Genomic DNA, 15,576 nt, shown 5'->3' on the forward strand with positions numbered 1-15,576 from the left:
CTGGCCTGAAATCGGCCAGATCTCGATCGGGCAGGTTAGAAAATCTGGTTGGATCGGGGACAGCATCGGCTGGTTGATGCGGTCCCCGAACCGACTTTGCCATTGCCCGTTGTTGTAATTCGATCGCTTGGCCCCAGGGCCAAACGATCGTATTACCCTGGATTCTCCCGATATCGCCCACCCGTAGGTGGGGGATATCGGGAGAAGATCCGCTCGCTTGGCGACATCGCCAAGTGAGCGGATCTTATAGTGTATGGGGACCTTTAGTCTGACCATGTTGCAAAACCAGTCACTTCCTTAACTAGCATGAAGCCCCACCCCCTTTGGTATTCATTTGAAAAGAAAGCCAGTCTACTGCACATGCCTGATTGATTTGCATTGGAGCAGTTGGCAGCAAGCATATGCAGAAGACAGAATAGTAGAAGCCTAACTACTTATTTCTCAAGCAATATAAGCTTATGCTGTGTCACATGCTGTTCAGTAACCATAGTGATCAAATCATGACCTTAATTTCAATCTTTTCAAAGAAGTAGTGAAAATCAGAAATGTATAGCACAACATTGAAGTAGAGTCAGAAAGAAATGGTATACAGGGTATGAAAAATTAGCAGAATGGAGAAGAATGATCATTTAGCACAAGAACAAGGAGACAGCAGGGGATAGCTATACAAGCCAAGGGAATAGACAGAAAGAAATAGCAGTGGAAGAAAAGAGAGAAATAATTGAAAAAAAAATAAGGAAATAAATTAGGGGAAAATTGGAGAAATTAGAAGATAATTGGGGAGAGGAGAAAACAGTAATATTCTGGTAAGTAAATAATTGGTCACAGTCCTCCTGTTATGCATTAAGCACTCTATTCCAATGTACATACACAAGAGCCATTAATATCCTGTAAATTATATCCTTACAAATGGCTTGGGATGTCATCCTTTATAATCAGTGATTAGTGATATAGTTTGTCACATGACTCACAAAACTGTATTATAATAAACTGGAAAGGGAAATTTGAGAACAAACTTCATGTTGAGTTAAAAACCTGAAGTCATTAAAGGAAATCTGAACTGTGGTTGGCTCCGCCCACATTTTCTAACCTTGGACCACAGTTATATAGTAAAACCACTGTGCAAATTTGGGGACCCTGGTTTTATTAGTGTCTGAATGGCAGCAATTTAAATTTCCCCACTGAAAGTCAACGAGTGACATTTGGTTGGCGGTTGTTGACACCACCCACTTCTTCTAACCTGGGGCTACAGTTACCTAGTGACTAACTCTGCAAAGTTCAGGGACCCTAGGATTAATAGTGAAAGAATGGCGGCAGTTTAAATCACAATTTCAATAGGTAAATTGTGATTTGTGGTTGTGCCCACCCAGTCACCTAAATAGTGTGTGCAAACTTTGGGGACTCAGGCATAAAAACTGTGAGACTGACAGCATTTTACACTTCACCCTTGAAAGTAAATGTGACTGACTGTTGGTGGCTCTGCCCACTTTTTTCTAACTTTTAACAGCGAATACCCAGTGACTAACTTTGGAAAGTTAAACAACCCTGGAATTAATACTTACATAATGGCATCAGTTTAAATATAAACCAATGAAATTTAATTTGTGGAAATGTATTGGCTGTTTGTGGCTCCGCCCACTAACCCTGAATATGTAGTCAACCAGTGACTGACTGTGCAAAGTTTGGGAACCCTGACATAAATAGTGTGAGAAAGGTAGCATTTTAAATTTAAACCCAAAAAATGTAATAGGTGAAGTCTGCTTGGCTGTTGGTGGCTCCACCCACTTTTTAAAACCTTAAAATGCAATCCCCTAGTGACCTTGGTGTTAATACTGTGAGAATGGCAGCAGGTTGAATTTCTCCATTGAAAATCAATAGTAAAAATCTGATTGGCTGTTGGTGGCCCCACCCACTTTTTTTTAACTCTGAACCGCAGTTACCTGGTGACTAGTTCTGCAAAGTTTGGGGACCTTAGTATTAATATTTAAAGAATGGCAGCAGTTTAAATTTAGATATATGAAGTCTATAGGTGAAATCTGATCTGGCTATTGTTGGCCCCGCCCACTTTTCTGAACTTGGAACGTAGTCACCCAGTGACACACAGTGCAAAGTTTTGGGACCCTGACATTAAACATGTGAAAACAATGAAAGAAATGCGATTGGCTTTTGGTGGCCCCACCCACTTTTTCTAACCTTGAGTACATAGTCACCCAGGGAACCCTGGCATCAAACCAATAAAAATCAATAGGTAAAATCTGATTGGCTGTTGTTGGCTCCGCCCACTTTTCAAAATTAAACCTGCAGTCTCCTAGTGACCAACTATGAAAAGTTTGGGGACCCTGATGTTAATACTGTGAGAATGGCAGCAGGTTGAATTTCCCTATAAAAATCAATGGGTGAAATATGATTGCCTGTTGTTGGCCCCACACACTTTGGGGTCATCCAACAAATGTCGCTGTTTTTATTCGGGGTGGCCCCATTATTATGTTATTCAAGTTTGGGGGGTGTACCTTCTAAGCTGTTAGAGTGGCAGCAGGCGGGATCGCTTAGAAAAGCACAAGCAACCTGCTCCGCTATAGGGCGAAGTGTAGAGATTTTGGGTGTTGTACCCCTAAAACTAGGAGGCGTAGCGTTTATAAAATGGGGGGGGGGCTAAGAATAATAATAAGAAAAAGCGGAAGAATAAGCTGAAGTTAAAGAACAGTATGTTGGTTTTTTTCAACCCAACATAATTAAGTACCCCCTGTTGATAAATATGAGGTATTAGAAGCTTTATGACATGTATAAAAGAACTCGGACTTTGGCCTCATGCCTTTTTCCACAAAATGTCTTAAGAGCCTTAAATTTATTGATATGGTGAGTGCAAAGGATTTCCTTTACATTTACATTATATGTACTAGTCATGCAAAGCCCATTTTTTCATAGGCACTGCTCATCTATAATTACATGCCCTAATTGTCATACATAAAACTTTGCAATAGGTGCAGTTTTCCTTGAATTCATGTCCAGTAGGCCTTATTAATAGCAGGGGAGGAGAGTGAAAAGGGCCAGATATCAGTTTTGAAAATACTGTTGCCCATTTATTTAAACAATTTTCTTAAAGGAATACTGTCATGGAAAAACATTTTTTTCCAAAACACATCCGTTAATAGAGCTTCTCTGACAGAAACCTGAATTGAAATCCATTCTTCAAAGACACAAACAGATTTTTGAGGCTAGACATATTCTTAATTTCCCAGGGTGTCACAGACATGTGACCTGTGCTCTGATAAACTTTAGTCATACTTTACTGCTGAGCTGCAAGTTGGAGTGATATCAACCCCCTCCCAGCAGCCGATCAGCAGAACAATGGGAAGGTAGCAAGATAGCAGCTCCCAGTAGATATCAGAATAGCACTCAATAGTATGAAATCTAAGTGCAGCTTGTGACTCCTCCAGTTACATGGGAGCAGGAGAAACAATAGGTTATCTAAAAGCAGTTCTAATGTGTAGAGCTGGCTCTTTCTGAAAGCTCATAATCAGGCACAATGCACTAAGATGGCTGCCTACACACCAATATTACAACAAGAATACAATTTTAAATGGTAGAGTTATTTGCTATGTAAACAGTATAATTTAGAAATAAAAAAAGTATACAATAAAAATCATGACAGTATTCCTTTACTGTTTCATAATCCTAAACATTCATCTCAACATACATCTACACATCAGTACAACATACATTCAAATGAAATTCTACATTAGTGTAAGGTTCACTGAACATGAAAATTCCATGTTCCAGAACAGTGAATTTTATCATTCCATAAATGTAAATGAATAGATGCTCACAGGGCACGCAAATGCATTCCTTAACCTTTTAACTAGTATCTAATCTGTGCACATTTTGCCCTGCAGGTATATCGCAAAATGTCCCCATGTTAATGCTTAGGAGAACTTCTGAATAGGCAATGGAGATATTTGGGAGGCTTGGAAAAGAAGGTATGTTTTTTTTTTTTTTTTTAGAGGGGTAAAGGTAAGCCATTGGTGTCAATGGAAGGTGTCTACCAAGAGACTAAAGCTAATTACTAAAGACTAAAACTAATACACTATAAGATCTGCTTGTTTGCCAAGGTCTCCACATAAAAAAAAAACAAACTTCTAAATATTCTTACCATCTCATTGATCAAACTGCACCCTTTACTTTCATTATTATTAAATACAAACATTATTTTAAAGTCTATTAAAACAAAACCTTTTGAGACAAGCAAAAATTGAGTATAATCATTCAGTTTTATATACAGTATAAGTAAATCCAAGGTAAACTGGATCACATCATATATCAGTACACTCCTTTAGAAGTTTTCTTGCCATTTGCAAACAATCACTGTGGTCATGATCCAGAAAAAAACAATTCATCAGTACAGAATAATATATGAGAAGTTAAAAAAAAAAGTACAAAAGTGACCAATAATATGGCTTAGCAGCTTTTGAATTCAATGGCTCAAACGCAGCTCCTCTTCACTTTATAACAGCGCCATTACAGAACTTGTGTGCCAGATGACATCTTTACTAAAATACAGATGAGCTGTTGTAGATCAAAAATTCAGCGTTTGCTGAAGAATTTATAGTAGATTAAGCCACCAAGGATCGCTAGTTCAAGAATAATTATGATCGACAGCAGAAGCTTGTTTGTCACAATTCTAAAAAGAAATGAGCAAGAGGATTATTTAATTGTGCCATTTCATTTGATAACTAAATTATGTTAGATTCTAACAAGCATACCCTTTATTTCTAAAAATATTACCCATTTAAGTTCTCTATTACAATCTCAAATTAATGTTGCCAGGTGCCTGCAAATGAATTTCCACTGTACTACATTGTTAATGAACACTGCAAGCAATACAAAACATGGATAAGTAAAAGCAAAATTATTTTACAATTATTTAGTTATATGTCCCTTGGTTATACCTCAGACATGTCCAAATGTCTCCAGCGATGTAGCTATCTAGCGTGCTACAGCATCCATTTATAATACATATATTATCTTGCAAAGTGTGGCAGTGACGAAGTGAGCCCTGGGAAAGCTCCATATTAAGCAGAGGGAAATATGCATTGGCGTGAGGCCCGGATGTGTACATACAGCAGAAGCACTGTAACATAATTGTATTTCTTTGGACACACATTGGACTCACATTTGGTGGTCAGGATTGACTATAACAAAGGAATACAGCCATGGGAAAACTTGTTTTTCAGCAGAATCCTGCATTGAAATTGTTTTTTTTAAAAGCACAAACAGATTTTTTTATATTTAATTTTAAAATTTCACATGGGGCTAGCCATATTCTTCATTTCCCAGGGTGCCACAGCCATGTGACCTGTGCTCTGATAAACTTCAGTCATACTTTACTGCTGCGCTGCAAGTTGGAGTGATATCACCCCCCTCCATTTGCCCCCCAGCAGTCAATCAGCAAAACAATGGGAAAATAGCAAGACAGCAGCTACCTGACACCTGTATTGCTAAAGCTGGTCATACATGCACCGATATTATCATACATAATCTCGTTTTGTGCGATATTTGGTGTGTGTATGGCAAAATGACGAGACGTCGGTCGTTTTGTCAATCGGGCAGGTTAAAAGATTTTGATTGGCCACCTTTGAAGGCGCCTGAGCAAAATCTACATTTAGGGCTGAATCGGCAGGTGGAGGTAGAATCCCTATTGTTTCTACCTCCATATCTGACGATTCGTCCCTGAACGTCAATGGGGGAAATGAACAATGGTCGCAGGAAAGATCGTAATTGCTACGTGTATGGCCACCTTTAAAGTAAAAAATCCAAGTCTGGCTCATGGCCATTTCAGTTACAGTGGAAAAACAATAGTGTTGGCTCTATCTGAAAGCTCAGAATCAGGCACAATGCACTGAAATGGCCGCCTACATCCCAACATTACAACTAAAAAAAAAAAATACATTTGTTGATTCAATAATAAAATTTTAGAGTGAATTATTTGCAAACAGTGTAACTTAGAATTAAAAAGTACACTATAAAAACTGCTGCAACTTCTAAGTGACAATTCTCAAGAGGACTGCTATGAACTTGGCAATATGTGGTTTAATATGCAGGTTTAAACCCATGAGTTCAAGGTCTCATACTTACTGAACTTTCTTACAGTACTGTAAATGTAATGTGCCAGTATTGGAAGGGACGTGGTCATAAATAAATCTGTGTATACATTTCATCTGTGTAGCTACCTTATCTACTGTGCAAGGATATCTCACTTGTTTCCAAAAAAGGTTACTGTTATTAGGTTATCTGGCCTTCTTCTCTACCAATGATCTCCATCCACTAAAATATATTATTTCATCCAATTCCTTAAAGGAGAAAGAAAGGTAAAAACTAAGTAAGCTTTATCAGAAAGGTAAATCCAGCCATAAGCACTAACAGCGCTGCACTGACTTCTCGGAAAAAAGATTATTTGTGTCTGTAATTCCTGTGCCAGAGACACGCAGCTTTCTGTTCTTTGCTCTTTCCTGCTCCCCCCTCTCTCAAGAATGCTAAGAACTCACTCACCCAGCAGGAAGCTTCCTCATAGTCTTACTAACTGAGCATGTTCACTTGGTCTGCATGTCTGTGCAGGAGTGAGGCATTATGGGAACTTTCTTTACACAGCTCAGCGTTGTTTCTTCCTGTTTGGCTTCAGATCTTCTGAACAGGTGAAATATGGGGAGACTTAAGGGCACTATTGAGACAACTGAAGGTATGCCTGCAGCTTGAGATTAACTCTTTACTAGCCTTTCCTTCTCCTTTAATCCTAACTCCATCTAAATCATTTTTTAGTTTAATATGTATTTTTTTTTTTACTCCTGCTGCACTCAATTTTGGAGTACTTCCATTTGGGTGTGTTTTTTTGTTTTTTGTACATATATCCTTTTACAAAGAGCAGAAGTCCCAAATAGAGCACTTTTTGAACAAGGATTGGCTCCATAGACAGATTTATTTGTCCCCATCTAATTCATTAAAGCATTTAATGTAGCAAAGCCACTCCTGTTCTGAAGCCCTATTCTGAATCTGCTCCTTATGTTTCCCTTATAATCACATAACACTTTCTCAGAACAAAACTTTCCAGATCTGTAAAATTGCGAGGGCATTTCCTATGAAAAGCTCTCTTCATGTAACCCCATAGATTTTCAGTCAGATTAAGGTCTGAGCCATTCCAGGACATTGATCCTATTTTGGTGAAGTCATTGCTTTGTTGATATAGATGTATACAGTACTTTGGGTCATTACCATGCTGAAAGGTGAAGTTTCTCTTCATCTTCCTAGCAGATGCTTGAAGATTTTGTGACAAAATAGACTGATACTTGAAGCTATTCATGATTGCTTCCACCTTAAAGGAACAGTAACACCAAAAAATGAAAGTGTATAAAAATAATTAATATATTATATACTATTGCTCTGCACTGGTAAAAGTTGTGTGTTTTCTTCATAAACACTACTGCAGTTTATATAAATACCCTGCTGTGTAGCCATGGGGGCAGCCATTTAAATTGAAAAAAGGAGAAAAGGCACAGGTTACTAAGCAGATAACTGATAAGTAGCAGATTCCCATTGTATTCTACACAGTTTATCTAGTATCTTCTTATGTAACCTGTGCCTTTTCTCCTTTTTTCAATTTAAATGGCTGCCCCCATGGCTACACAGCAGCTATTTCTATTAACTGTAGTAGTCTTTCTGAAGCAAACACGCAACTTTTACCAGTGCAGGGCAACAGTACATTATATTTTAATTATTTTAAAACATTTTTATTTTTTAGTGTTACTGTTCCTTTAAATAAAGCACCAGTTCCAGCTGACGAAAAGCAGCCATAAAGATGATGCTGCCTCCACCATGCTTCACTGTGGGTATGGTGTTCTTGTGATGATTTGCTGTGTTATTTTTGTGCCAAACCTTTGGAATAATGGCCAAATAGTTCAACCGTGGTCTCATCAGACCATAATAAATTTTTACACATGGTTGTAAGAGACTGGGTGTACCTCTTTGCAAAGTTTATCCAGGCTTAAATGGTTTTCTTTGTGAGTAAAATGGCTTTTGCCTCTCTCACCTACCCCACAACCCAGATATATGAGGATGAAGGGAACAACCAGTACTTGCCAAGAAATCCTAAAGCTCCTTTAATGTTGCTATAGGCCTCTTGATGGCCTCCATGACCAGTTTTCTCCTTGTCTTCTCATCAAACTTTGAGGGAGGTTCTTGATTATTAAAGGGTGTGCACAGTAATGCAGTCAGGTTTATGTATGAATTTTGCTTTTCCTTCTTTCACTAAAATGTTTGATTTGTTTTCAACTTTTTGCTATAAAGTTGGAATAAGTTCTAACATGATTTATTTAGTTTTTTTTTTTATTGATCAAAAAACTGCCATTGTGCAGAGATGTGTAGACTTTTTATATCCAGTGTATTATGTAATAGTACTATGTAGAAAAACGAATGTTCAAAAATGGTACTTACTTCCGTGACATGGACCGCAGGATTTTTCGGCTTTTACTAAGATTCTCACTTGTGCCCACCAACTTAAAAAAAAAATTCAATTAGGTTAGTATCTCCTACAGACATACTAGAATCTTGTGGCCATTACTCAGACAGCCTCTATTAAATAAAAAAGCATAATAAACACATAGGGAAAACTAATAAAAATTCAAAAGAATGGATTTCTTAATGGTTTCTAATGGTTTTCTAGCTGTTTGAATTTTATCACTTTTATTTACATTAAAATGCCTTCTTTTGCAGTTAATATGAATCACATAAAAATGCAGACGGACACATGCTTTTCTAGTGATTCTTTAAAATGTATATGTCCACGTATCAGGTGCCACATTTTTTGGGAAATTATGAAGGTCTGCTTTTTTTTTTTTTATGTGATTCCTATTCCTATTCAAGTCACAGTATTGATCTGCTTTTTGTTCAGTTGAATCCTTTTATAATGTCAGTAAGAGAACAAATGAATGCAAACTCTAGAGTATCAAGGATTGGAAAACATAATGTAATGGATGAGCATGCAAGGATATGGTATAAAGGGCAGGCAAATCCTCAAAATGCAAATACTGGAGGCTTAAGGTGGCCATACATGTGCCCATTTCAGCAGCCGATATCAGTCCTTTAGACCGATTCGGCAGCTTATCTGCCCGTGTATAGGCACCACCGACGGGCCTCCCCGTCCAACATCTGGCCTGAAATTGGCCAGATCTCAATCGGCAGGTTTGATTATTTGGCAGATGAAGGACCGAATCAGCGATGGTGATGGACCCATAGGTGGGCATATCAGGAAAAGATGCGCTCACTTTGTGACCCTGCCTAACGAGTGGATCTTACAGTGCATGACCACCTTTAGATACATGAGGCTGGTAAAAGTGTTAGACAAAGGGACATAAAAGAACTGGACTAAATTTTAGTACAGATCTTTTCTAATTTTATTTCATTAGGTGTTTCAATGGTACAATCCAAACTATGCTGTTATGGGTTGATTGGGGGGGGGGGTTAAATTAAGTAAATAACTACTTTAAAGCAGAATTGATTTTCAATAATGTAGAACAAACACACTACTGACAATCTGAGGACTGTTTTTTTGTTTTATTTGCCTATATTCATAAATTTACATATGAACTTATATATATTAACTTACCCGTCCTTTGGTCCTCTCCAATTTTTCTCTCTGTTCGCCTAGCTCCTCTATAATATCTGTGCCAATGGCATCAGTTTCAGCTGCTATACGATGAGATCTAGCAATACTGTCCGTTGCTCTGTTTAAGCTTTCAGTGCCTTGGAGAAGAAGTGCTCTTTGGGATTCTAAGCGTGTCTTTAAAAGAAATAGGTGTGTTTTATATTTTCCTAGTGTTGCAAGCAGAACAAATATTATTTAATATGTCAACTTATCTCAATTTACTTATCTTCAATTTACTATTCTACCTTCATGTCTACTGTTCCAGTGTTAATATTTCCTGTACTTTTTCTTCTCTTTTTCTGTTTCCTAACCATCTGTAAAACTTTCTGGTAGTCCTCTACTGGTTTCTCGTTCTCTTATTCTTAAAGGAGAAGGAAGGGCTAGCAAAGAGTTAATCTTAAGCTGCAGGCATACCTTCAGTTGTCTCAATAGTGCCCTTAAGTCTCCCCATATTTCACCTGTTCAGATGATCATAAGCCTCATAGGAAAAAAACGCTGAGCTCTGTACAGAAAGTTCCCATAATGCCTCGCTCCTGCTCCAAAACCAAGACCAGTGTACATGTGCATTTAAGTAAGACAATGAGGAAGCTTCCTGCTCATTGGCTCAGATCACACATTCCTAAGGGGGGAGGGGAGGGAGTTCTTACCATTCTTGAGGGAGGAGGGAGCAGCAGGAGAGAGGAGAGAGCTGCATGTCTCTGGCACAGGAAAACAAAGAGACAATAAATCCTGTTTCTTGTGACAGAGAACTCAGTGCAGCGTTTCTGTAAGTGCTTATGGCTGTATTTACATATACCTTTCTAAAAAAACTTATTTTTTTACCTTTCCTTCTCCTTTAACCTATTCTGGTTATTGAGCATTTTTCCATGCTGTTCTCCCCTTTCTATACTATTTTTCCATTCTTGCTTGTCATATTGCTATTACCTTTAGCTTTAAATGGAAAATTATATTTTTTCTTCTATTCTTGGTCTCTTAATCTTCTTATCACAGTTACATAGTTAAGTTGGGTTGAAAAAAGACCATCAAATTCAACCCTTCCAAGTGAACCCATCACACACACATAAACCTATACTGACTTATCTAAATGACATTCTGTTGGAACTGCATAAGATTACCCACCGCATATTTATCATTAATATACTTGATGCCACAATTAGTCCAAGCCTGGGGGTCAGGGAAAGTACTGTAGTGCTTTAACCTTGGGTTGTGCCAGAGAGGAGAATATTTGGAGCAGCAGGGAGAAAGTCTGGGGAAAAAGGTTAAGTGCTACTTGCCATGCTCTCACCATTGTGGACATTAGTGGTGTGGCCTGCTTCATATATTTTGTGCCTCTATAGAGTACGTTCTTGAGCACCTCACCCATAAGCATTTTCTATGAATTTTCAGTTTCATATTCCCATAACCATTACTTTTACTAGTATCAGATACTCACACTATGCTCATTTTCCACACTGTAGGTTTCTCTTTCTTTGGTGCTAACTTCAAGCGCATTATAATTTGCTTCCATCTGAAGTTTAACCAGATCTCTTTTGTAGGCTCTTAATTGACCTGCTGCTTGATGACGAAAAGTTGGTGGAGCAGATTTTAATTCATATTCCATCTCACTCAGCTGGAAAAATTGTAAAAATACTACAGTGATATAATCATTGGGTTTCAATTACAAACTCTGACCACATGAAATGAACGCATGATATGATCATAGCTAGAACTGTGGTGATAAAGGAAGAGAAAACTCTTGCTTAAATGGTGAAACCGCAGCCATTTTTTTACACATATTGCATTTTACTATATCTTACAAAATAGTAAAGGTGCATATTTAAGAAAAATTAGAACCTGCCAGTAATATGTTAGGTAACCTGCATTTCATAGACAGTAACGTGAAATTACAGATGTGTTTTTCCCCTATTTTTTTAGTAGCAAATTTCTATACAATTTTTTGTATTCATCACAGTTAGTTTTAGATAATCATGTTATTCCTCTCACTTCACAAAATCAGTACAAAAGATTCAGCAGTTGTATAAAACTTAAAAGGTATACATGATTTAATTTAAAATAGGAGCACCCTTTGCTGTTCTGAGGGTTCAGAAAGTTAAATGACACAATAGTTGTCCTTATGATTTTTTGCTTGATTCTATTGAACTTCAACCTAACATTCCTGTGACCAGGTGGCTGAACCAGTAGGGGGCACTCCTACTGCAAGTTAATGAAATTAACTGTGGAAAATTATATATTATTCAGAATGCCTGGGGCCAGAGATTTCCAGGTATCTGCATTTTTCTATATATTGGAGCAGCATGCCTCCAAGCTACTAAAAAAAGGATATGGCAATGCCATATTTTACAGCTTTTCTGGATAGAAGATCTGCTGATATATAGCAATATAAATAATCTCTGTATGAGGGGTATATACTACATCCACTACACTGTAGGGGATGTAGTATATACATAATAAACAACATTTTAGCAACAATATGTTTTACCATTTCATTTGCTTCCTTCTGCTTTTCACTAAATTCTCTAAGCAGTTTTTTCTTTTCCTCTGCAAAAACAAAGAAAATCTTTTAAGAATTAACAATTTTAACGCCAAAATATATTTTCTTTTTACTGAGCAAATCCATTCATGGTTCATGGTAACCTTTGCAAAATCGCCCAAATTGCAAAGGTTCTGATTAAAAAAGTGTTTTTATTTTCGCCCAAGCCTTGCTGTCCCCATCATAAAAAGTTTTCAAATCCATAGTAAGTAACAAAGTGTATTAGATACAGTTTTAAAAAAGTATTATATCCGAATCACTGATCTGGATCTAACATATGGCTTTAACATATAGCTCAACAAAAATAGAATTAAACAGTATAGGCTAATATATTTAGATTACACTTAGGGGATACAAAAAATCCAGTTAGCAGGCCAGAACTAATTGCAGTTCATTTGAAAATTTAAAAAAACATACCAGCCAGGTGTCAACCACAGATATATTTCCCAATCATATTTTACTGAGAGAACCACCTAAACCTTTGACATAGTATTACAAACACAGCTTTTGTAACTTATCAAAGATGAAGTTGCTCTGACACTAACAGAATCGGAAGGAAACCATGCAGCAAGCATGACATTTGCATTCAAAAAATATTTTTACTTTCTCTGTGCTCTTTAGGGCTCTTACGCATGCACACTTTTTTGTGTGTTTGACGAACAATTAAATGTGCCTTAATGCATTGGCTAATAGTTTTCATTATATTCTGCCTGGTTTCATTTTCAGGAAAGCTGAAAACTGGTCTGCTTCATGCCTTAATGGATCAGCGTTATACACATTTTTATACAAAACAGTGTTATAAAAATAATCAAAGACACAGAATACAGTAAAAATCTGGCATGTTGTCTAATAGTAAAGAGTTTCAAGCCAGCACACATAAATATTTTGTGTTATGGTACATTTTTGACATATCATTTAGGGTAAAGACATAAGCAGCTACTTGTCATTGATACTAAATACCAGAAAATACCCTGCCATACACAATACTGAGAATTGCTTCTGCTAAAATATATAGAGAAACAATAATCAACAAATGATCAGTATTGTCAATGTTTGTACCTGTGACAAGTAGCTGCTACTAGTAGCTATGTGTGTCTTCACCCTTAACCACTACTCCTACTGCATGCGAATAATTGCAAGACTAGTTTGCTCTGTTTCCCCTTAAATCTCTGCTCACCTCCATAGCAGCTCTGCAGTCTCTCCTGGATTTTTTGTAGCTTAGTATATAGCTCTTTGTAGAGCTCATGGAGTTTCTCATATTGCTCAGATGACATATCTGATACTTGGAATCTTTGGAATCGCTTCCTGTTTCAGTTCTCCCCAGTGCGTAGGCGCCAGCGATACAGTTTCTTTGCCTTTAAACTAGTTTATGCATGTATGATATATTTCTGCAAGGGATTTATATACATGGACAGATTTGTTACAAAACATAATATAGAGCCTCGAAAATATAGTCACTTCGGAGCAGGCACCCTCAAGGCAGCTAAGAAATCGTGGCGTGATGGGAAATGTAGTTTTATTGTTCCTCACTGCTACCACTGTGAATACCCATAGACGGCTCACCAAACTACCCAACTTTAGGCGATCTAAAGATACTAATATATATGCCTTTTCAGAGAATTTAGTTTGCATTAACTATCTTTACCTATATAAATCGAATAAAAAAATGACTCTCAATGTAGAAAACAATGAAACTTGCTTTCTAATGTTGTTTGGGGGTCAGGCGCTAAGGACGACTAAAACAGGGCAGCGTAAACTGAACCGGAAGTGATTCCGAGTACAAACAATACTGTGTCAGACATGTCATCTGAGCAATATGAGAAGCTCAATGAGCTCTTCAAGGAACTGAACACGAACCCACAGGAAAACCCACAAAGGCTGCAGAACTGCTGTGGAGGTGAATGACACATTCTTGTGATTTATTCCCAGGGATCTAAATCTGGGTGTATTGACCGCAGGTGCGCGTCTTATAGTTGTTAGAGTTAATTTCATTGGGGTGCACCTCAGATTTTTGACCGCTTTGTTTTTACTGAATGTTGTGATGTTGTGTTGCTTTCTAGAGCTACAGGGCTATTAAGTCCAGTTATATAAACGTACCTAATGAAAAATGGGATGTAGGTCTAAGCAGCTACACTAATGACAATGTTTACTGGGTTACAGATATTTATGAATGTGATATCTATTGAATTCAATATCTGTTTTTCCCTTACTATTCTTTGCACTGGTGGCTTTATGGTTTGGTGCTCGTTTGAAACAATGTAGCAGAAGTCAGTTGATAACAGGTTGTGAAAAAGTATGCAGAACTCACTTCTTTATGGCTTTCATAGTTATAACACAGGAAGGGACAGTTAAAAACACTGTCCCTGTATGGGAGAGATGCTAAGTATTGCATTTTGTTTATAGTACAAATGATTTTGTTATTATGTATATCTCATGCGGAAATGGTTATTGTAGTGATATATTTATATGCATTCCCTCCTGCAAATATAAAGTACAATACTGACTGCAGCAATTATTTGTACCTGTAAAAACTGTATAATGTTGAGTAAATTATTTACTTTAAGGTTTTCAAATATTCGGCTTAAATAATGAAGTAAGTTACCTGGTAGTCAAGCAACTGCTTAATAGCTCACAATTTATAACTGGGATAGTGTACATAATGCTGGACTTGCAGCCCCATTCCACTTTCTGCAAAATTGGAACTGAGGCCTTATTTTAACCCCTTATGCTACTGAGTGATGTGTGCAGTGGGGTTGCAGTCTTCACTATTAGCTCAGTTGTGCAATGTCTTACTTCAATAAGTGAATGAGCAAGTATCCAGTACAACAGATACGTATATAGGGAATAGAACAGACATTAAGCATGCTTGATAGTGGATGCTTCAGTGTGGGGCACTCATGGAATATATATATGGCAAGCAGAAAGTAGAACTGCATGGGTTACTTTGTTGTTACAGTTTCAGCTATTTGAAGGCAAAAGCTATATCCTGCTATATATATGTCCCAAACCAGCACATTCCCATCCACTGGTTGTTATCCAGTTAGTGTAAAGTCAATAGAAATTAACTATACAGGATCCTATATTTGTATCAAGTTAAACAGTGAAATAAATACATCTGTAGGTTTTGATTCATATAGGGGCCTGTGATCACTTTACTGGGTAATTTGCTGCAGTTCCAAATGTTTTATAGGTTTATATCTACCTACCTACATATGTTTCAACTGAATGCTATATGGCAAACAGGTTGTTAGCCATAAGACTGAGAAAGAATCTTACCAATTACCTCTCCTTTACATTTCCATATGCCTCTTTGTGGTCATCTTTCAGGTTTAATTAGTAAGATAGTTATAGACTG

At 37.3% G+C, this 15,576-nt stretch overlaps 2 protein-coding genes across 5 annotated transcripts in view; one reads left to right on the plus strand and one right to left on the minus strand.

Moving 5' to 3' along the window:
* Positions 1 to 4,157: 4,157 nt before the first annotated feature.
* On the minus strand, positions 4,158 to 13,864 carry vti1b (vesicle transport through interaction with t-SNAREs 1B). Its single transcript, NM_001016960.2, is given in 6 exon segments — positions 4,158 to 4,678; positions 8,482 to 8,543; positions 9,653 to 9,826; positions 11,124 to 11,300; positions 12,171 to 12,229; positions 13,399 to 13,864. Coding segments are annotated over 6 exon segments (666 nt in total). The 5' UTR covers positions 13,496 to 13,864; the 3' UTR covers positions 4,158 to 4,581.
* Positions 13,865 to 13,934: 70 nt separating this feature from the next.
* synrg (synergin, gamma) overlaps positions 13,935 to 15,576 on the plus strand; it is a 43,968-nt gene continuing 42,326 nt past the window's right edge. For 3 of the 4 annotated variants that reach the window (XM_002939639.5, XM_004910648.4, XM_018091503.2), the window contains exon 1: positions 13,935 to 14,118. In XM_002939639.5, the coding sequence (XP_002939685.2) occupies positions 14,022 to 14,118 (97 nt within the window). In that variant the 5' untranslated portion in view covers positions 13,935 to 14,021. Of the gene's footprint in view, positions 14,180 to 15,576 lie in introns of all 4 variants that reach the window. The other variant, XM_012970285.2, reaches the window with a different exon arrangement.

Source organism: Xenopus tropicalis, chromosome 2, assembly GCF_000004195.4.
Source record: "Xenopus tropicalis strain Nigerian chromosome 2, UCB_Xtro_10.0, whole genome shotgun sequence".
Taxonomy (NCBI): Eukaryota; Metazoa; Chordata; class Amphibia; order Anura; family Pipidae; genus Xenopus; species Xenopus tropicalis.